This window comes from Mustela erminea, chromosome 16, assembly GCF_009829155.1.
Source record: "Mustela erminea isolate mMusErm1 chromosome 16, mMusErm1.Pri, whole genome shotgun sequence".
NCBI classification, from domain to species: Eukaryota; Metazoa; Chordata; class Mammalia; order Carnivora; family Mustelidae; genus Mustela; species Mustela erminea.
Window position 1 is genome coordinate 30003387 of NC_045629.1, and position 18877 is coordinate 30022263.

General features: G+C 34.4%; 1 protein-coding gene and 1 long non-coding RNA gene across 3 annotated transcripts in view; one reads left to right on the forward strand and one right to left on the reverse strand.

Moving 5' to 3' along the window:
• The window catches only part of PKIA (cAMP-dependent protein kinase inhibitor alpha), a 92773-nt gene extending 74795 nt beyond the window's left edge, over positions 1-17978 (forward strand). Inside the window, exons 1-3 of one of the 2 annotated variants that reach the window (XM_032315585.1) lie at positions 3374-3473; positions 10077-10254; positions 13469-17978. In XM_032315585.1, the coding sequence (XP_032171476.1) occupies positions 10104-10254; positions 13469-13548 (231 nt within the window). In that variant the 5' untranslated portion in view covers positions 3374-3473; positions 10077-10103 and the 3' untranslated portion in view covers positions 13549-17978. Of the gene's footprint in view, positions 1-3373; positions 3474-10076; positions 10255-13468 lie in introns of those variants that run through there. The other variant, XM_032315586.1, reaches the window with a different exon arrangement.
• LOC116574784 overlaps positions 1-18877 on the reverse strand; it is a 107655-nt gene that overhangs the window by 41552 nt on the left and 47226 nt on the right. The window lies entirely within an intron of this gene.

Sequence of the window (18877 nt, forward strand, 5' to 3'; positions counted from 1 at the left end):
TGGTCTTCTTCATAAATTCATTAGGCAAGATTTTCTGTGGAGAATAAAAATTTGAAAGAATTTGAAATATAAATAAGACTGAAGAAGCACAGAAAAATAAAGAAATTGGTGTTGTTAGAGATGGTAAAGAGGTCAGCTAGAAAGGAACAAAGGGATTTATAAGTAGCTTTGAGGTCATTTTGAGGTCACCTAATTAGACAGTGAAATTATTTTCTAAAGGAATACAGCCTGTACTTCTGACTTTGTAACATTTTTAGGCTTAGATTAGGCTTAGATTTCTCATTACAAAGTTTTGATTTCTTAAGCATTGTGGAAAGGAGAAAAAAGATTTGAATCTGAGCTAAAAGAAGTTTCAGAGAATTTAAGTAATGATAAAAATAAGTAGATTATGAGTTTATAAAACCAGTGCGAAAATGTTCCCATTTCAAAAAAAAAAATGTATATCTATGTATATCCAGATAGATAGATAGGGATAGATATTATATATCTTGGTGTGTATCTGTATATAAACCCTTGAATGAAGACATAAGGGTCAAAACTATCACATCACTGGGATCAGAGATGAATTGATAAATAAAGAAAAGATTGAGAAGAATAATCATTAGTATCAAATATTGAAACTTTTCTGAACCTGAGAATTTTTAATATACACTGAGAATCAGGGAGAAAGTGAAGAACTTCCTTCAACTAAGGCCAATGGGACACCATGTCTAATAATATTAGTCAAAATTTATTGTGAAAATCATCAAAGACATTATTTTTTTTTCTCATATTCGGCAGGATTCATTCTAGCAATATTTTTGTGATAGAAATGTCAATGACTTGGATTCAGAATAAAAAAGGATTTGACTTCACCTAGTTAATAAAAATTGCCATCTCTCTGTGTGATATAACTCCGTGTATGAGATTGCTTTTTGAAAGAATGCTTTTGATGGGACACTACCCAAACTCTTCAGAAGTGCAATAGCTGTTCTTGTTATACTATGTAATACTGAGCATATTGTGCAGGAATTGTAATTATGCCTTAACAGAGGAAGATTTATAGAATTTTTTTTAAGTTGTGGCTGTTAATAGGATTGTGGTTTTTATTTCTTCCTTGTCATTCACTCCAGAGTGTCACTAGAATACAGCTCAATTCAAGGAAAAAGGGAATTGAGGTAGCTTTGAGTTCTAGAACTTTGTTCTAATCTCCACACTTAGTGTGAAGCCCTCTGATCTGTGAAATTAAGGAGTTGTTTTTCGGAAACAAGTTACTAGATTTTTAAGCCTGAATTACACAAACAAGAAGAAATTATAACAGGAAAAGGAAAGAGAAACAGATGGATAGTACTTAGCCTGGAAATAGAGGAGCTGATATTTCCAGATTATTTTAGGAATCAAAAATTTGCTTAGTTAGGTGTGCCAGGGTGGCTCAGTGGGTTGGGTCTCTGCCTTTGGCTCAGGTTATGATCTCAGGTTCCTGGGACTGAGCCCCAAACCGGGCTCTCTGCTTGGCGGGGAGCCTGCTTCCCCCTTTCTCTCTGCCTGCCTCTCTGCCTACTTGAGATCTCTCTCTGTCAAATAAATAAAATCTTCTTTAAAATTTTACTTAAATTCTTTACCAAAGAGTTTTCTTCTATAATCTATAGTGTTGATCAGACAGTTTCCTACTACTATGAATATCAACTATTTTCAAAATTTTGTCCCTGGACTCCTGCAGGTCACCCAAACCCTCTCAGTCAGTTGTCTGAGATACTCTCATTGGATTCACAAATTCAAAATAATTTTCATAATAATACTGATGATATTTGCCTTTTTACTTGGTTGACACTGCATGAATGGTGCAGAAGCATGGTGGGAAAAACTGCTGGCACCTCAGCGCTAATCAAGTCAGCAACACAAAACTCTACTGTAACCCTGGTATTTTTCACCATCACACACTCACAGTTAATATTTTTAAAATGCTAGATTTACCTACAGATATACTTGATGAAGCAGTAAAAAATGTTATGTCAAGTCTTGTCCCCTGAGTACACATCTTCCCATCTTTGTGATGGGAAGTCACAAGAAGCATCTCTGCCAGATACCAAAGTGGATGGTTGTCTCAAGTAAAGTACTTTGGTGACTACTGGGGTTGAGAGCTGAACTAGCCACTTTTTCTTAAGGCACCATTTTTACTTGAAAGAACAACTGACAGGCAAACTGTAGTTTTTCAAACTTGGATATTTGGCAGAGATTTTCATTGAAAATGAACAAATATGAGCTTGTCAGTTCAAGGGAAGCAAAATCCAACTGTATCTGCTGGCAATGATGAAATCTGAGCTTTCAAACAAAAATTACAATTTTGGAAAATTTACTATCTGCCCCTGTGAACTTGTCAGTTTCCCAATCCTTAAAGACTTTCCTGCTGAGATAGGTGGTGTTACTAACAAATGTGATATTTCTAATATCACATTAATATAAATTATAATATTAAAAGTATATATTATATGTATGTATATATATACACTATATATATGCATAAGCATAAGATCCATTTAAAGTAAAAGGTAGACAACAGATTTTAATGAAACAGTATGGAAAAGCATATTGATATGGTTGTATGATTCCACATTGTTAAAAAAAAATCCACGATCATCTGAAAAGGCTATTAAAACTCTCCTCACATTTCCAACTAAAAAAAAAAAAAAACTGTGTAAGTCCAGATTTTCCTCATATACTTCAACTAAAACAACATATTGAGACAGATTGAATGCAGAAGCAGATACGAGAAACCAGATGTCCTTTATAAAGCCAGACATTTACAGAAGTAAGCCAGAGAATTGCAAAATGTAAAACAATGCCATTCTTGTCACTATTTTTTTTCTTTGGAAAACATATTTCATTTCATTAAAAATATATTATTTATGGAAACATGTAATGGGTTTATTATTTATATTTTAAGTAGATTAATAAATATTTAAAAATTTTTCAGTTTTAATTTCTCATATGATAAATATTAGCAGCTCTAACTACATAAACAAAAACTCACTAGTGTTTTCAATAATTCTTAAGAATGTAATGGATATTTGAGACCAAAATGCTCCAGAAATACTAATGTAGATCAAGCCCTAAGCACATAGTAAACTACTCAGAAGCTTTTAACACTCTTCACAAGATCTCATAAAGTAACAATTGAGAAGTTGTATAATTGCATTTGTAATATGGGACAGGAAGAATTTTCCTTCTCTTTTAAACTAAAAGAAACCATACCATTCATACTAGAGAGAGGACTTCAGTGCCTGCTGATGGCATTCTCTCCATTCTTTCTTCCAAGTCTGTGAGTCTCATTTCATGTGTCCCCATTTACAGGAGTAAAATTAGCATGTTATCTAGTCACCATTTGGCTCATGACTCAATGTCACTATAAAAATCATTTTAGCAGCTTCATAGGCCCAACTTCTTTTAAGATACACATCTATGTGGAATGCTTCAATTTATTTGATATAGGAGACGTAAGTACATACTTTTCCTAGTCTCTTGCAATCTATCTAAATCTGTGAAAACTACAAGGGTAAAATCTTTTGGTTTAGTCTCTCAAATAATTTGTATATGATATTTTAAAAGGTAAAGAGCATAAACAAGGGAAAGACCAACATGAATCTAAGTTTAGAAATCCGTTATACAAATGGAGAATTTTTAGAATACCAATATACTGTTTCTTTTGTTAAAGAGTGAGAAAGTGAGATTTTTTTTAAGAAGGGAGAAAAGAAAGAGCAAGTTTGTTCCTTAATCATGAATTTTGATTGGCTTTTTAGATATCAATATTTGGAGATTTATGCTTTAAAATTTAATATAACTTTAAATGGTATAGTACTTAAATAATAAAATGTGTTTCTTTCTCTCTGATCAGACTATGAATATCAGTATAATTTAGTTGTTTTCTATAACTGGATACAAAAAAAAATACCGTTTTATCTTGTTGATATCCAGTACTACCATTTTGCTTTATCTACAAAATTCTAATTATAGCAACATAAACAGGAAACTATAATGGAGTCCGCTTTTGGTAAATTTTGCAGGTTTTATTCTGATTATTTTTATAAGGCCAGAATTCATGCTAATTGCTATTCTATTAAATCTCTACCAGCTGCTTACATTAGATTTTTAACTTTTATCATTTTTTGTTATCTATTAGACATAATCATTTAGCAGTAGTGTCCCCAGAATATCTAAGCAAAATTATGAAGTCATTATACAGCAGTGTATTTGGTGTAAAAGATATTTCCGGTCTCTGGCAGTCGTTTCACTAAAGACCTGTGTCTAAATGTTTAACTGAAAGAAAAAATAACATAGCTGCCATACATGTAAAAATAACAGTTTTTCAGCACCTAATAAGAATTTGCTAAAAGAACTATAATCTTGGAAATAGAGGGGGAAAAAAGAGAGCTCAAAGCATCTATACATTTTGTTTAAAAATATAATTGTATTCTTCCTCATTCATGTATTTACATGTGTGCTATTTGTCAGGTATTTTTCTTTTTTTACTGAAAAATAAGTCTATTGTCCAGAGGGAAAAATGTAATAAAAATGAAATACTACTTTTATGATTATTATATAATAATTATAATGGACCATAATTGAATGCTCCAAACTCAGCACATCAATCTAGTAACTGTGTTTTATAAGTACTTAAAAAGAGAAGTTTATAGGGATAAGCTCTTTTCACAAATGCCATTAGTGTCTTTCAAGCCAATTGAAAACCATATATATACGTTTTAAAGGTGAACACAATATACGTTTACATCTGTCAAAACCTTGTTTCTTATTCCGTGTCCTTGTTACTTAAGAGAACACTAAGTGAAAATTCAAGTTAAGTTGTTGGCTCCCCTGTTTAAAAGTAGAATTACTGCCAGGATCCTTTAACATTCCCAGAGACACAAATCATAACACAGCACACATTCTTTTAATTCACATCTTCTCATGGGAAATGTCACTACTTTTATCTCTCATTCTTGATATTTCAAATCTCCTTAAAACTATTAAAAGCACAGTAAAATCCCCATAGTCACATGTATTATTATGACAGTCTATGTAGGAAAATGATAATGGCAAAAAAAAAGAACTTCTATTGCAAAATAACAATGTTTTTCTATGCAAAACTTACAGAACCTGGGTTAAGTCATAGTTCTTTGTGTTATTTAGCAGTCACTTAGTATCTCTGAGACTTATTTTCTTCATCTGAAAATAAGGATATTTTTGCCTACTCCATAGCATTGTTATCAGATGAGAAATGATAGCAGTTGTGCTTTAAAAAAAAAAAAAAAAAAAGCCTGTGATTTAAAAAGCCATAAAGGGACTGAGAGTGAGAAACAGTAACAGTGATTGTAAGACAAACTCATTCCTGTAACTCCACCTTTCCTTAAACTTTTATGAGATAATATTAGGTTTATATGCATGTCCAATTCTAAATCGCCAAAATAGCATAGAAATTAGATTTTCTAATTTCTAGAAAATTAGAAATTTTTAAATTTCTAATTAGAAATTAGAAATTATTTCTAATTTTTCTAATTCTTAATTGGTTAATGGTGGTAGAATAGATAATGAAAAACACTAAATTACTCCAAGGTCAAAACCTTTATTCAGACTTGTAACTCCCTCGCAGACAAGCAACCTGGTAAAGTAGAAAAATGAAGTGAGACTTTGTAGACCTTCATTCCAGACAATTAACTTTCTGGATTTTTAGGATTTGGTAATTGAGTATAATCAGGGAAGAGGGAACTTCTCTGTGGCTACTGATGAAGGATGTCTATTTTTTCTTCATTGTTTAGTTTTATTCAACATACTTTTATTTTGCACTGACTGTATGCAAAGGACTCTATTAGGAATTGTATGTAACTAAAACATTGAAATGTAGTTCCTATCTTGTCAGAGCTTATGTTCAGTCTAGAAGGAGAGGTCACTATAATGCTAGTTAGAATTTAAGTGGCCTCTATGACAGGCACAAATCAAGGCCCATATGGGATTGCCAGCTGAAAAGACAGGGAAAAGAAGACAAAGACAAGGTGGCATTTGGCTGAATTCTGAGGGCTAAATCCATTTCAACAAGCAAGTTTGTCAGAGGAAGGCATTCCAGGTAGAATCACAGACTTGAGCAGTAGTGCCGCAGAGCATCTCTGGAAAAATATTGTACATTATTCTGCAACATACCAAGTATGAGAGCTAGTGATTGAAGTTAAAGCAACAAAAGAGGGTTCTTTCCAGATTATGGAAAAACTCAGCAATAATCCTGGGAAGAGCTTTGTGCTTTACAGGCAGTAAATATGAGGGACATCCAATACAAATCAACATACCTGGCAAGTGATTAGACATGGCTATCAAGTGAGAGAAATAGGCAAAAGTATGCTCCAACATAGTGTATTAGTAAGGCCAGGTTATTCAGTGTTCTGTTGTCATTTTGTTTTGTTTTATTGAATTTGAAATGCTTAAGCAAAAGCAGGTGAAAATATCTATTTAGCAGGCAGTTGCCCTTGTGTGAGAGGGGCTTGGGGAAACAGTCTCAAGAGGAGATGCATACTTTTGCATTATCCATTGTGAGGAATTAGAAGCCGTGGATTAGATGAGTTTTTCAAGTTAGAAAGGAGAGAAAGAAAAAGGGTCAAGGACTGATCTTAAATTCCTATAAAATGTCCCCAGGAAGAGAAATCTGTGAAGAATACAAAAGTCAAATAGGATAGAACCAGGATAGTAAAGTGACAGTTGTTGTGTTTTGTTGTTGTTGTTGTTGTTGTTCTTACTGTTGTTGCTGTTATTGTTGTTGCTGTTTTTTATCAGCACCCACCATATGCTTAACATTTATTAGGCTTTTTGGATACATAATCCAAATGAATTCTCATAGCTACCTTGAGAGCTAAGAATATTTATCACAATTTATAGATGAAACAGTGAGTATAGAAATTTTAGATATAGCATAACAACTAAATGGAAAGTCTAGATTTGAATACAGATAGCTATAATAATACCTATAACACTACCTGTAATATTCTTGCCTCTATAGCTTGCAATATGTGCTAGGAGAGATTTTCGAGGAGAATGTAACTGTAAATGTCATGTATTGTAGAGAGACCAAACCAGGATGGGCACTTACAAGAAATGTAATAATTAAGCAGTCACTTAATGTTAATACAAATCATTTTAGTGATCTCTAAGAAAGTAATCGCCATAAAACATACTACGTAAAAGCCAATGGAATACAGACTTTTTAAAGGGTTGTTCAAAGAAAGTGAGAAAATAAAAGTAGCTGAACCTTTCTGAGAAATTTAATAAAGGAAAAAGATGGTTGTGTAAAGATGTATGAAAATTGAATAAAGAATATTTGGTTAAATGATTGGTTTTTTGTTATTTTCTGGTTTTGCTTTTTTAGTAAGAGGACTTGAACATGCTTACAGGCTTACAGGAGAAATGCAGAGGAGAAAGAAGACTCAAATTATTGAGGAAAGCAAATAAGGGAAGGGGAGCAAGGAGCTACAGGAGGCAGCAGGAAATAGAATCAATAGCATGCCTTAGAAAGAAAGAAGCTAGTTCGTCTAGGAAAGAAAGAATAGTGTTTTATTGAGAAATGTGTTTGAGAGAGGAAGAAATTTAAGAGAATATGCAGCAGATGTCCTGTATCTTCTCAGAGAAGGAAGATGTAAAGTCATCTCTTAAGGCAGTGGTATCTGGCTGTGTGGCCTGGAAAGCATTTGGAATTCTTCCCACAGAGAAAAGCATAAGGAAGAGTCAACGAGAGGTGAAAAAAAGAATTTCTGAACAACTCAGAGTATATACTAATAATAGAGTCAAAAATTTCTAGTTGAGCCAACTGGCACAATTTTGTGACTTTTTCTGGTAACACTCAGCTACCCAGTTAATGAGATCAGATAAAGTGCACGATGTTGTTTTCCTAGGTTTAGGAAGATCAAGGTGACAGTAAGTCAAAGGGACTTCTTGATGCCAAAAAAAAAAGTTACATGAAATTGGTTGGCAGTTGATCCAGACTGAACCTGGAGGAAGCTAAAAAAGGGTTAAAAGAACTAAAAACATAACCAGTGCGAAGAACAGAGTCATTAAGAAGAAGAGATAGGTGGTTAAGGCCACGAAAGGAATCTCCAAATTCAGAATTTTAGAAATGAGGTAGTTTTAAGTGATGATTGTTTTTACATCTTCACTTTAAGTAGCATTACTCATCATGCCTTTCAGCTGTCCCCTTACTTATTAGAAAATGGAAGTCTAGGAGGTTCAAGTGATTTTCCAAAAGTCACCCAATGACTAAACCCAGGATCTTCTGAAGAGCATTTTGAAGTTTTAAATAAAATAATAGCCATTACCATATTCCCTTTAAAATAATGGTAAATATAGCTAAATGAATGAAAACCAATGTTATCGATAATATAGTCACAGTAAGCATATAGTATAGATATATTTTCTATTTCAAAAGTGTATTATGGTATTACCCCCTCATTCCTTTTCATCTTCCTCTTAAAGAAGAAAAAATATAAAAGTTTCCTCTAGATTGAATTAATAGCTCCCTCATCAGTATGCATTAGGGGAAATCAGCCTAAAAGAATGTGCTACTGACAGCCATCCTAAATTGCAGTGTAAATCAAGTTATCAAGTTATTTCAGAGTGCAAATGTGCATGCCCATGATGATGTATGGGTTCCACCATTTTTGCTTCCCCCATATTTCTTATATTTTGAAAATATACCTTCTCTTGATTATTGATCTGTTTTTAATCTTAAAGTACAATAAAATGTGATTGGAATATTTAGGAATAGGAGGAAATTATTTTAAAGTTCTGTTCAAATAAATTAATGCAACAATAAATGTATTTTTTTCTTATCTTGCTATACATCCTTCTTTTGACTTTTAGGGAAGGACATAAATTTAAATATAGAAAAAACCAAAGATTTGTATTTGGTTTTTTTTTAATACATATATCCTATTTTACCTTGAAAATATTTTTTTGGAAGATTCATTTTCATGGGCTCCTTTTTTGGAGGGGGAGCAGAGAGGGAGGGAGAGAGAAAATCTAAAGCATACTCCATGCCCAGCATGGACCCCAATGTAGGACGTGATCTCACAACCCTGACATCATGACCTGAGCTGAAATCAAGAGTCTGACTTAACCAACTGTGCCACACAGGCACCCATCATTGAATCTTTTTTAAACTTGAATATTTTATTTCAAAGATTCAGTCAAGAAAGATTGTTATTCCCTCAAGCAATCACTTAATAAAGGGGACCACAGGGAACCATCCCCCTGGATTCGAAGTAGCTCTTTGGTCACTGACATTGCTTAGAATTGCTGGGGGGTGCCTGGGTGGCTCGGTTGGTTAAACATCTGCCTTTGGCTCAGGTTATAATCTCAGGGTCCTGGGATCGGCCCCTGTGTCAGAGTCCAGGGTCAGCGGGGGTGTGCTTCTCCCCTCCCTCTCCCTCGGCCCCAAACACCTGCTTGCATACTCTCTCTCTCAAATAAATAAATAAAATAAAATAAGAATTGCTGGTATATGGTGATAATAAAAAGCAAACTAAATTTTGGTAAACTTCATTATTGTTCTTAGACTCTGCAGACAAAGTACTTGCATTCAGCTTATCTCTAGGATGGACCACTCCATTCCACCCTCAACCTTGGTATGCTACCAATCTCAAGTTCTTCTCTCTGCAATTGAAGACTGACTAAAATGGTATTAGAGAAGGAGAATTTTATGATCTAAACTAGGTGCCCACAAGTTACAGTTTTCAGGCCAAATCTGGCCCTATTGCTATTTTTCCAAACACCGTTTATTACATTTATTTAACATATTTTACTTGGACTATTTTTGCACTACAGCCACAAAATTGAGTAGTTGGATTAGAGACCATATACCCCTCAAAGCCTAATTTATTTACTATCAGGCCTTTACAGAAAAAATTCACTGACCTTGGATCAAGGATTAAAGCATTACTTGCTTTGTAGACATGTAAGCAAGACAATCATTTCACATGCATATTGTAGGCCAGTAATTTAACAAGTGTCTTTGTGAAATGTTATTGACCAACATTATATTTACCTATAAGTTTTTCTTTGTTTTGTAGTCCCTGCTATGTGGATATTTGTTAGCAATGACTGATGTGGAAACTACATATGCAGATTTCATTGCTTCAGGAAGAACAGGTAGAAGAAATGCAATACATGATATCCTGGTTTCCTCTGCAAGTGGCAACAGCAATGAATTAGCCTTGAAATTAGCAGGTCTTGATATCAACAAGACAGGTGAGTTGTTTGACACACATCTTTCTTCCAAGGTGGGATTATTTGTAGCATTTCACCGAAGAGGATTAAAACATGAAAAACCACCTTTGAAAGTAATCTAATAGCGTTACAAACAGTCTAAGGCAAGAAAAAAGTCAGTGACTAATCTCTTAATCACTCCTACTCCATGTTCAGTGACTTTTCTGTATAGGGTTTCCCACTCAAATGCAGAATTCTTAATCTTCTATTACTAATGCAATCAATAAAGCACATGGGTTTTAAAAAAATTCTAATCTATAAAAGCTCTGAAATTTCTACATAGAATATTTAACAAAGTAGGAACTCCCACCTTCAGTAACATTGGCCATTTCAAAGGAAAAGTTCTCTGGGACCAATTTTATTGAAAATGGAAGTAAAATTGTTTGTTACATCAATATCTTCAGTAAAAAGGTCACTCAGTTTTCTTTTCATGATAGAATGGGTTTGTGGAAAATTTGTCTTATTACCTGACTTTGCATTCTTCTTACCCAAGTACCAATGAAAAAGTAAAACAAGACTGTAATATCAAAGTACTTTTGAGTATTTAAAAGAATGCCATTGCTTTTGCAGGATTTAAAAGTGGATGTATTTTCCTAACAAATCTTGTAAAAAAAAATAAATAACCTTTAAAAGTAAAAAAAGGAGTTCACGATTAAGGAACCACAGTGTTGGATACATGAAAAGCACTTATCAGTTTCTGGCTCATGGTAACCACTCAGTACTAATTTGCTATTAGAATTTTTATGGCAAAGCTTTCCAGTTATTGGAAAACTGAGTCAGAGTATATGTTAATGAAACAGTTTAACAATGTTACCCTAACATACCTAGGGACAGTACTTTATTCAGTGGCTAAAGGTCAGCAAGTCACATATTGGTCTTTTCAAATTCAAACTGAAAATAAACCTTTAACATTGACACCTTGGAATATACAGACTTATGTATATTTTAGATTTTGTTGTTTCCCTACTATTTATTACCAGAAGTTACTTATCAGAGCAACTCTCAGAAGGGGTTAAGGAAATTATTGCAATTTGGTGGGATGAGGCAAGTAAAATTTTTTCTGTGGTCTTTGAGAGTTTGCTAATTTTCTTTTATAAGATTTATATATATATATATATATATTTTTTTTAAAGATTTTATTTATTTATTTGACAGACAGAGATCACAAGTAGGCAGAGAGGCAGGCAGAGAAAGAGGGGGAAGCAGGCTCCCTGCGGAGCAGAGAGCCCGATGTGGGGCTCGATCTCAGGACTCTGGGATCATGACCCGAGCCGAAGGCAGAGACTTAACCCACTGAGCCACCCAGTCAACCCAAGACTTATATTTTTCTTTATATATTAATATTCTATTTAATCTGCATTAATTTTAGACACCCCTAATATTATTAACAGAGCAGTTCCATTTCTTCTTTTTTTGTCTTCCCTGAAATTGAGACTCATCAGCATCAAGACCTATCTTATACAAGAGAATATATTAAATTATTATATAACAATGGAAGAAATTGATTTTTATTAATAAATATAATAAAATTATTTTATATTTTATATTAATGGTATTATTAAACAATTTAGAATAATTAAAATATCTTTATGCTATCAAATGTCTTTTTTTCTAAACATTTCTAGATTTTAATTGCTATTCTCCAGGCTCCTAGAAATTTTTGTTTGTCTTCTAATCCTAAAGTCCAGGGCCAGGCAAAATATAAATAGTAATAACTTTTTTATTATTCTAAGTACAAAGAACTAAAAATAATAACTGAAATACTGACAAATATATAAATGACAAATGAAATATCAATAGCTGAGTTGTGGGAGAGACTTCCTCTGTAACTCATGAATGTTTCAACTTCTTTTTAGTTTATACTCCACAATATTGCTGTCCCATGTTTACCTTAATTTGTTAACAAGCATGTATTTAGCAACGGCTTTGCAATTGCAGCTTTATGCTAAGGGCTGAGAAGTGTTCCGAGACACCTAAAAAGCCCCAAACCTCATGAGAGTCAAAGTCCTCATCTTGTATTTATGCAGTCAGTTTCATCCTTAAATATTCTACTGTCTTGTACCTGCCCTAATTTGACTTCATTCTTTTGATTACCAAAAGCTGTTCCTGTTATTCAAATTTTTGTTGAATGCGAATCTACACATCTCAGATTCAGGCCATCTATACATCTACACATCTTGGGAGGCTGTTTATTGCTGTGAAAGTAGTTTATGAACTGTATATATATATACATATATATATACACATATGTATATATATGTACACACACACATACACATATATACATATATATATGCCTGGTCATACCCAGAGAACTCCTTTAGAAACAGAAAATATATGTATTGGGGTGCCTGGGTGGCTCAATGGGTTAACCCTCTGCCTTCAGCTCAGGTCATGATCTCAGGGTCGGCTCTCTGCTGGGCAGGGAGCCTGCTTCCCCCTCTCTCTGCCTGCCTTCTGCCTACTTGTGATCTCTCTCTGTCAAATGAGTAAATAAAATCTTAAAAAAAAGAAAAAGAAAATATATGTATTTATGTAGAATAGCTTTTAATTTCCCTAAAGTATGGTGTCTGGTGAAATGTTTTGTGTATACTTGTTAAGAGCAAAGGAGAAATTGCCTTTCAACATTTCCATTCAAAGAATGGAACAGCCCACTCACCTCTGTTCATTTGAATTATGGTAACAAACACTCAACAAACATTGATATAGTTTACATATTGAACACCCAAAAATATTTTGCTAAAACTCTTAAAAAATCAGATGGGTTATCAACAAGTACTATAAATAATGTAAAATGCAATTTTTAATTATTTCTTAAAATAAGAAAGAAGTGAAAAGGTAAACGCTTCCCACTTTCGATTTCTGTCTAAAATCACTTCTGATTTCTGTAACCCGTAAAACTAGAAGTGTCATGATCTGGCTTTGAGATTTCCTAGCATAAATCATCACTGACCATTGTAAAAATTGCTATTCTTTTGTTTTGTGCCATGCTGTCCCAAGTTCATAGAACCAGAATTAGCCAACCTTAAAAAATACTAATTGAGGAACTGATTACCAATAAAATATACCTGTCTCTATGAGAATTTCAGACTTTTTGAGTATTTCTGAAATTTCCAATATGATATATTAAGAGTCAGTAAATATAGGCAATAGTTTTTCTTTTGCCTTTATCCTTTTTTTTTATTGTCTCTTACAGAAGGTGAAGAAGATGCACAACGAAATTCCACAGAACAAAGTGGGGAAGCCCAGGGGGAAGCAGCAAAATCTGAAAGCTAACATCCCACTTTGATAACTTCAGCAACACCTGACAATGTCTCAAATCTCCAGGCCTGGCTGGAATGCATTTGTTTCCGAGAGTGAAAGAGGGGGGAAAAAAGTAGCTGTGCTGCATTATAGGAATCTGCTCATTATCATGTCAAAAATGGGGGCAGAGGCTGTGGCTGCAGACAGACTTTTCTCTACCTCTGTCATTAGCAATGGTTGAAATCATGTGGCTTGTGTTTGGATGTCATTTTGTATGGATCCTTTCACTTGACCATATGATAAAATGCTTGTAGAGAGTAGCACTGACCTAGATGATGATTCTTCCTGCAGCATCTGGCCCCTCAAAATGTCAGAGGATTTAATTGTGTCTAATTGCAAAGGGTTGGTTGAACCCCAGAGTTTAAATATCTCTGGTCTAAGTATTCACCCAGTAAAAGAACCATCCAGAAAGCACTGTTTTTAGCATTATGTATCTGTGTGTTCCTGCTGTGTTATTTACACTGTTTTGTATTGTACAGTATACGCGCTCAGCACTGCCCCCTTCTTTGATTGCTCATGAGAAACAAAAATAATGTATGTTACTGTGAATTTTTATACCACTCATTTTTAAAAGGGCTGCCTTTTTCCTTCTCCACAGTGTGGTGGTGTACACAGGACAGATCATACTTTTTTTTAACTTAATCTTTCCCCTTGATCCACTGTTGATGAATTAAATCTAACCAATTCATCAAGACTTTTTTGCTTTATTATAGAGGCATTTGAAAATATCCGCTAATGTGAATTTTACTTGAATTCAGTCTGTTTGATGTCTGTATAGACCAGAATCCAATATGCATATTTTGTTTTATTTTCAATTGGAGAACTTTTCCCAACTAATATATTTTTAAAAACTTTTAATTATGAGAATTTTAGAGAATCAGGATGGTGGGAAAGATAAGATAATATTAAGAACAGGAAACTTTTTGTTCTAATGGAATCAAATTACTCAATGCTGTATGCTACTATTTAAATTGAGAGGACAACTTATCAGCATGGAGCTGTAACAGATGGAAAAAATTATCTTGCAATCATGTGGACACCAATCACAAAAGTAAAGCCCTTGCATTGTGTTTTTCATGTCTTTTTTCAGCCCTATCAGATACAAATGTTATTATGCACTTTTTAATGTTTGTAAACTTTTACTAATAATTAGTGTGAATTGCATTCTGATACAATAATAATTATCATTAGAAGCTAACAAAATCCTCATTAATACTGTTGATAGCCTCTGCTGTGTTTTGACATCATGGTTCTTATATGGGAAGTTTCTGTGAGCTGTGTAATCCCATTGGTCAGTATTATAAAATCATTTATCAGTAGTAATAAATAAGGAACCGATAATATGCCCATGGCTCATGGATTACTGGACAAATAACAGATAACAGGAAGACCCTTTACAATAAAGAGCCCACTTAAATTATCCTTGAGGTCTTAGATACAGTCCCATTTGTGGTAGGTTAAACAGCATTTCCACAGATAATCTCCATAGATGTACCAGGAACTAAGCCCTCCTCCATAGCTGCCTATAGGATGAAAGGTCAGTCTGCCCTCATCTCTCCTTACAGTACTTCCCAAATGAGTAGGATAAGGGCATGGGTATCATTTGGTCCTCATCATGTATTACTAGAAAAAATGTTATAGGGTGAGTCTCTTAGAAAATAGAAGAGTAAATATTAGAGTACTTCATTCTAACCAGTTGGGGTCCAAAATGCCCAGTTAAAATTCAAATAATTCCACCTATTAATAGACTCACAAGTGGGAAGAAAGGTTCCTGAGACATTTTTAGACAATCTCTGGTAGTTCATTTAAAATATCCAACCCATAAAATCACTTTTTCAATATCCTCATTTACTATCTTCATAGCTTTCTTGTGAATCTAGGTAAAGTTCTCTCCATCCTTAAAGTTGTGGAATTCCAAATTGATTACATGTGATTTTGTAAAGTTTAGGACTAGTGCTGAGTGTATGTGGAGACTTTATATTCCTATGTGATATACTATTATTAATGCATGTGGTGTCATGCTTGTCTTTGAATATATAATAGTGATAAGTTGCAAAGTCATATGGAGCTTTTGAATTATTTTGACCTCTTACTGCTACTTTGTCTGCTATATTAAAACCCAGAGAGAGTCCCAAGCTAGAAGATAAAAATCTAATTTCCAAAATATCCATATCCTACAAATGTTGCTCAGCAAAAGTTCACAGTGTCTTCCAAATTGTATTGTAATCTCTTACTTGCAAATCAATAATATACATGGAATTGAATTTTTAAGGAGAAAATGAAAAGGTAGAAAACCAAGACATTAGGTTTGAGAATATGTATTGAATGCCCTCTAACCAACTAACATTATGCTAATCACTTTCCAGCACATTTTCTCCAATTTAATTGTTTCTCAGAGAGTTTAATTAAAGAGGTAGTGTTATCCCATTTCACAGATTAAGAAATTAAGGCTCAATAAGTTATAACTTTCCCATGTTTAAAAAGCTAATAAGTGATGAAATTAAGATTTGAACCTATCTTTGTCGGTTTCCAAGGAGCTTTCTACTGCACAGGCCATAAAATTAAAGCCAATTATAGAGCATCTTTATTTGTAAGGGAACATTTAGAGATGAACTGGTTCATCCTCCATATATTATAGAGGGAAGCAGAGTCTCAGAAGGGGGAATTGTCTTTCTCAAGGTTACTTAGATGCGTAAAAACACAGATGTGACCAGATCATAGAAAGTGTATTTCAAAAGAAAAGAACGAAAGAACTTCAATTAGAGTTTATTTTTGTGTGTGTGTTATACTTCAGAATACCTTTCTGGCATATAGTCTATAAATTTAGCATGGTTCAGATTTTTTTTTTTTTTATGTTCCATGCTACTTGTTTTGTTTAATTAACTAAAAGTACGAAAATTTCAGTTTTACTCATTTGTAGTAAGCATGAACTTGTCAAATTTACCTTTATCAATTGTAAACATCCTATGCCAACATACTGTTCTCATAATTCATAGAAATGTTTTTCCAATATATAACAAGCAGTCTTCAGGTTTTAGGTGATGTCCCAAGAACTGCTCACTGTAAATGCCCTAAACTTGCAGTAAAAGTGCACCATTTAATAAGATGAATGATATTGCTCTTTCTCTTCAGAGAAGCAATAATGGGTAAACAAATGTCACTGCCAGGTAGCTTAGCTTCTGAGTAAAGCTTGTCATAGTAGGAAGACAATGTGTAGTTATCAGGTAAAAACAGGAAGCCATCTATAATTTATGATGTCTTAATAGGCCCCAAATTGTTCTTTAATCAAAGAGTGGCAGTCTCTGAAGTCATTTGTGAGCTTGTATGACTTTTGTATTTAGTAATGTTGCATGCTCACATAATTGATATTAAAAGTAATACATTTTTTCTGAAATGTGCACAGTCTATTAAGAGTATTTATTGAACATACACTATGTATTTGGTGCTTGAGAAAGTGCTTCGAGTGAGAAGGAGAAATTCAAGCCTCAGCCATCCTGTGGTGGACATACAGGACATTCTGGCCTCACATTTTCTGGCCCTTTACTCCAAAAATTTTTACCTCCATTCCACTCTGGTAGCCCACTTCCTGGACTTCATCATCTACCAGAGTCAAATCTTAAATTGTAAGCACCACTGTCTTCCTGTGGTTCTTACTTGCTCGTCTGCAGGGCATTGATTTTCAATCAGAAGAAAGACCAGTGTTTATCAGAATCCCCTGAAAATTTTACAACACTCCTTCCTCCACCTATATACATTCTGTTTCTCTCACGCGCGCATGCGTGCTCCAACACACACACGCACACTCTTCCACCTTGAAAACACTCCCTATGTAACTCTGGCATCTTTTTCCTAACCCACCCTCACCCTCACAACCTGAGAACCACTGATTAAGAAAAAATTCAGTTTCCAGATGCACCAGCTCTGTTTATGCCACTAAAAAGGTTTAAAATGAGTCAGTAACAAAAATGGAGTGCTCACAGACACCCCTGCTTTTACCCTATTAAGAATAACATCTTGGGGTAGAAAAAGCAGAGGGTTTAACTTCTTTTATTTTGCTGTTGCTCTCTCTTCAATCACATAAAGGGAGGGAAAGACCAAGCAGAATCCAAGGTGGGACCCAGGAGAAAGTAAGCATCAAATAACATCCTGAGTTCAGACAAGGTCTTAAGCAGACAGGGTAAAAGACGGTGCAGATCTTTAGGTTCATGTTATTTAGGTCACAAGGATAAAATACTACACAGGGATTTGGCACAAAATGCTAGCCACGCAAAACAAGTTCTTATTGTCTTTGGTGTTTCTTCTCTTTGTATACTTGTTGCCTCTATCTAGGCCAGAATGTGGGGATTTGGGATCCTGGCCATCTCTCACTATAAAGTCAAAATTAATAAAACGTTCTGACTATAACTGGTTAACTTTCTAGTATGTACCACATCTACTTTCTGATTATATCAAGATGAATTTTTCCATAGCAGCTCTCCTCCCACTCTGAAATCCACTGTTAACCTCCTCAGTGCTCCTGATTATCTTACTTTCTTGTCTTTCTGTCATCTCTGCCCAATCAGAACCCATCAAACCATCTGCTTTCACTTTACTTGCCTTCAGAATGACTAAAAAGTTTCTAATAATGTTTATTCATTGTTTCTAACTGCATTTTAGACATGAGTGCTATGAAGCTCTCTTTTTTCACCCTATTCCTGGGGATAGAGGAAGTTTCCCCACTACTGTCTAAAATGTAGATTTTCATCTGACTTTTTTTGTTTTGTTTTGTTTTGTTTAGATTTTATTTATTTATTTGAGTGAGAGAGAGAGTGACAGCACATGAGCAGGGGAGAGGGTCAGAGGGAGAGGTAGAAACAGGCGCCCGAAGCAGGGCTCCAACCAGGACCCAGGGATCATGACCTGAACCAAAGGCAGACGCTTAACTAACTGAGCTACCCCGGTCTCCCAAGTCATCTGACATTTTTAAACCATTTTCTTTCAGGAGGTCTGTTAATTATCCTTTTTTTCTTCACTGACTTCACCCTTTTCTACAAATGAGCTCAAGTCCTTAGTTTCGCTTTTAACTTCACTACTTATATTTCTCAGAATAGTAATGTTTGGGGCGCCTGGGTGGCTCAGTGGGTTAAAGCCTCTGCCTTCGGCTCAGGTCATGATCCCGGAGTCCTGGAATCAAGCCATGCGTGGGGCTCTCTGCTCAGTGGGGGGCCTGCTTCCCCCTCTCTCTGTTTCTGCCTGCCTCTCTGCCTGTTTGTGATCTCTGTCAAATAAATAAATAAAATCTTTTTTAAAAAATGAAAAAAAA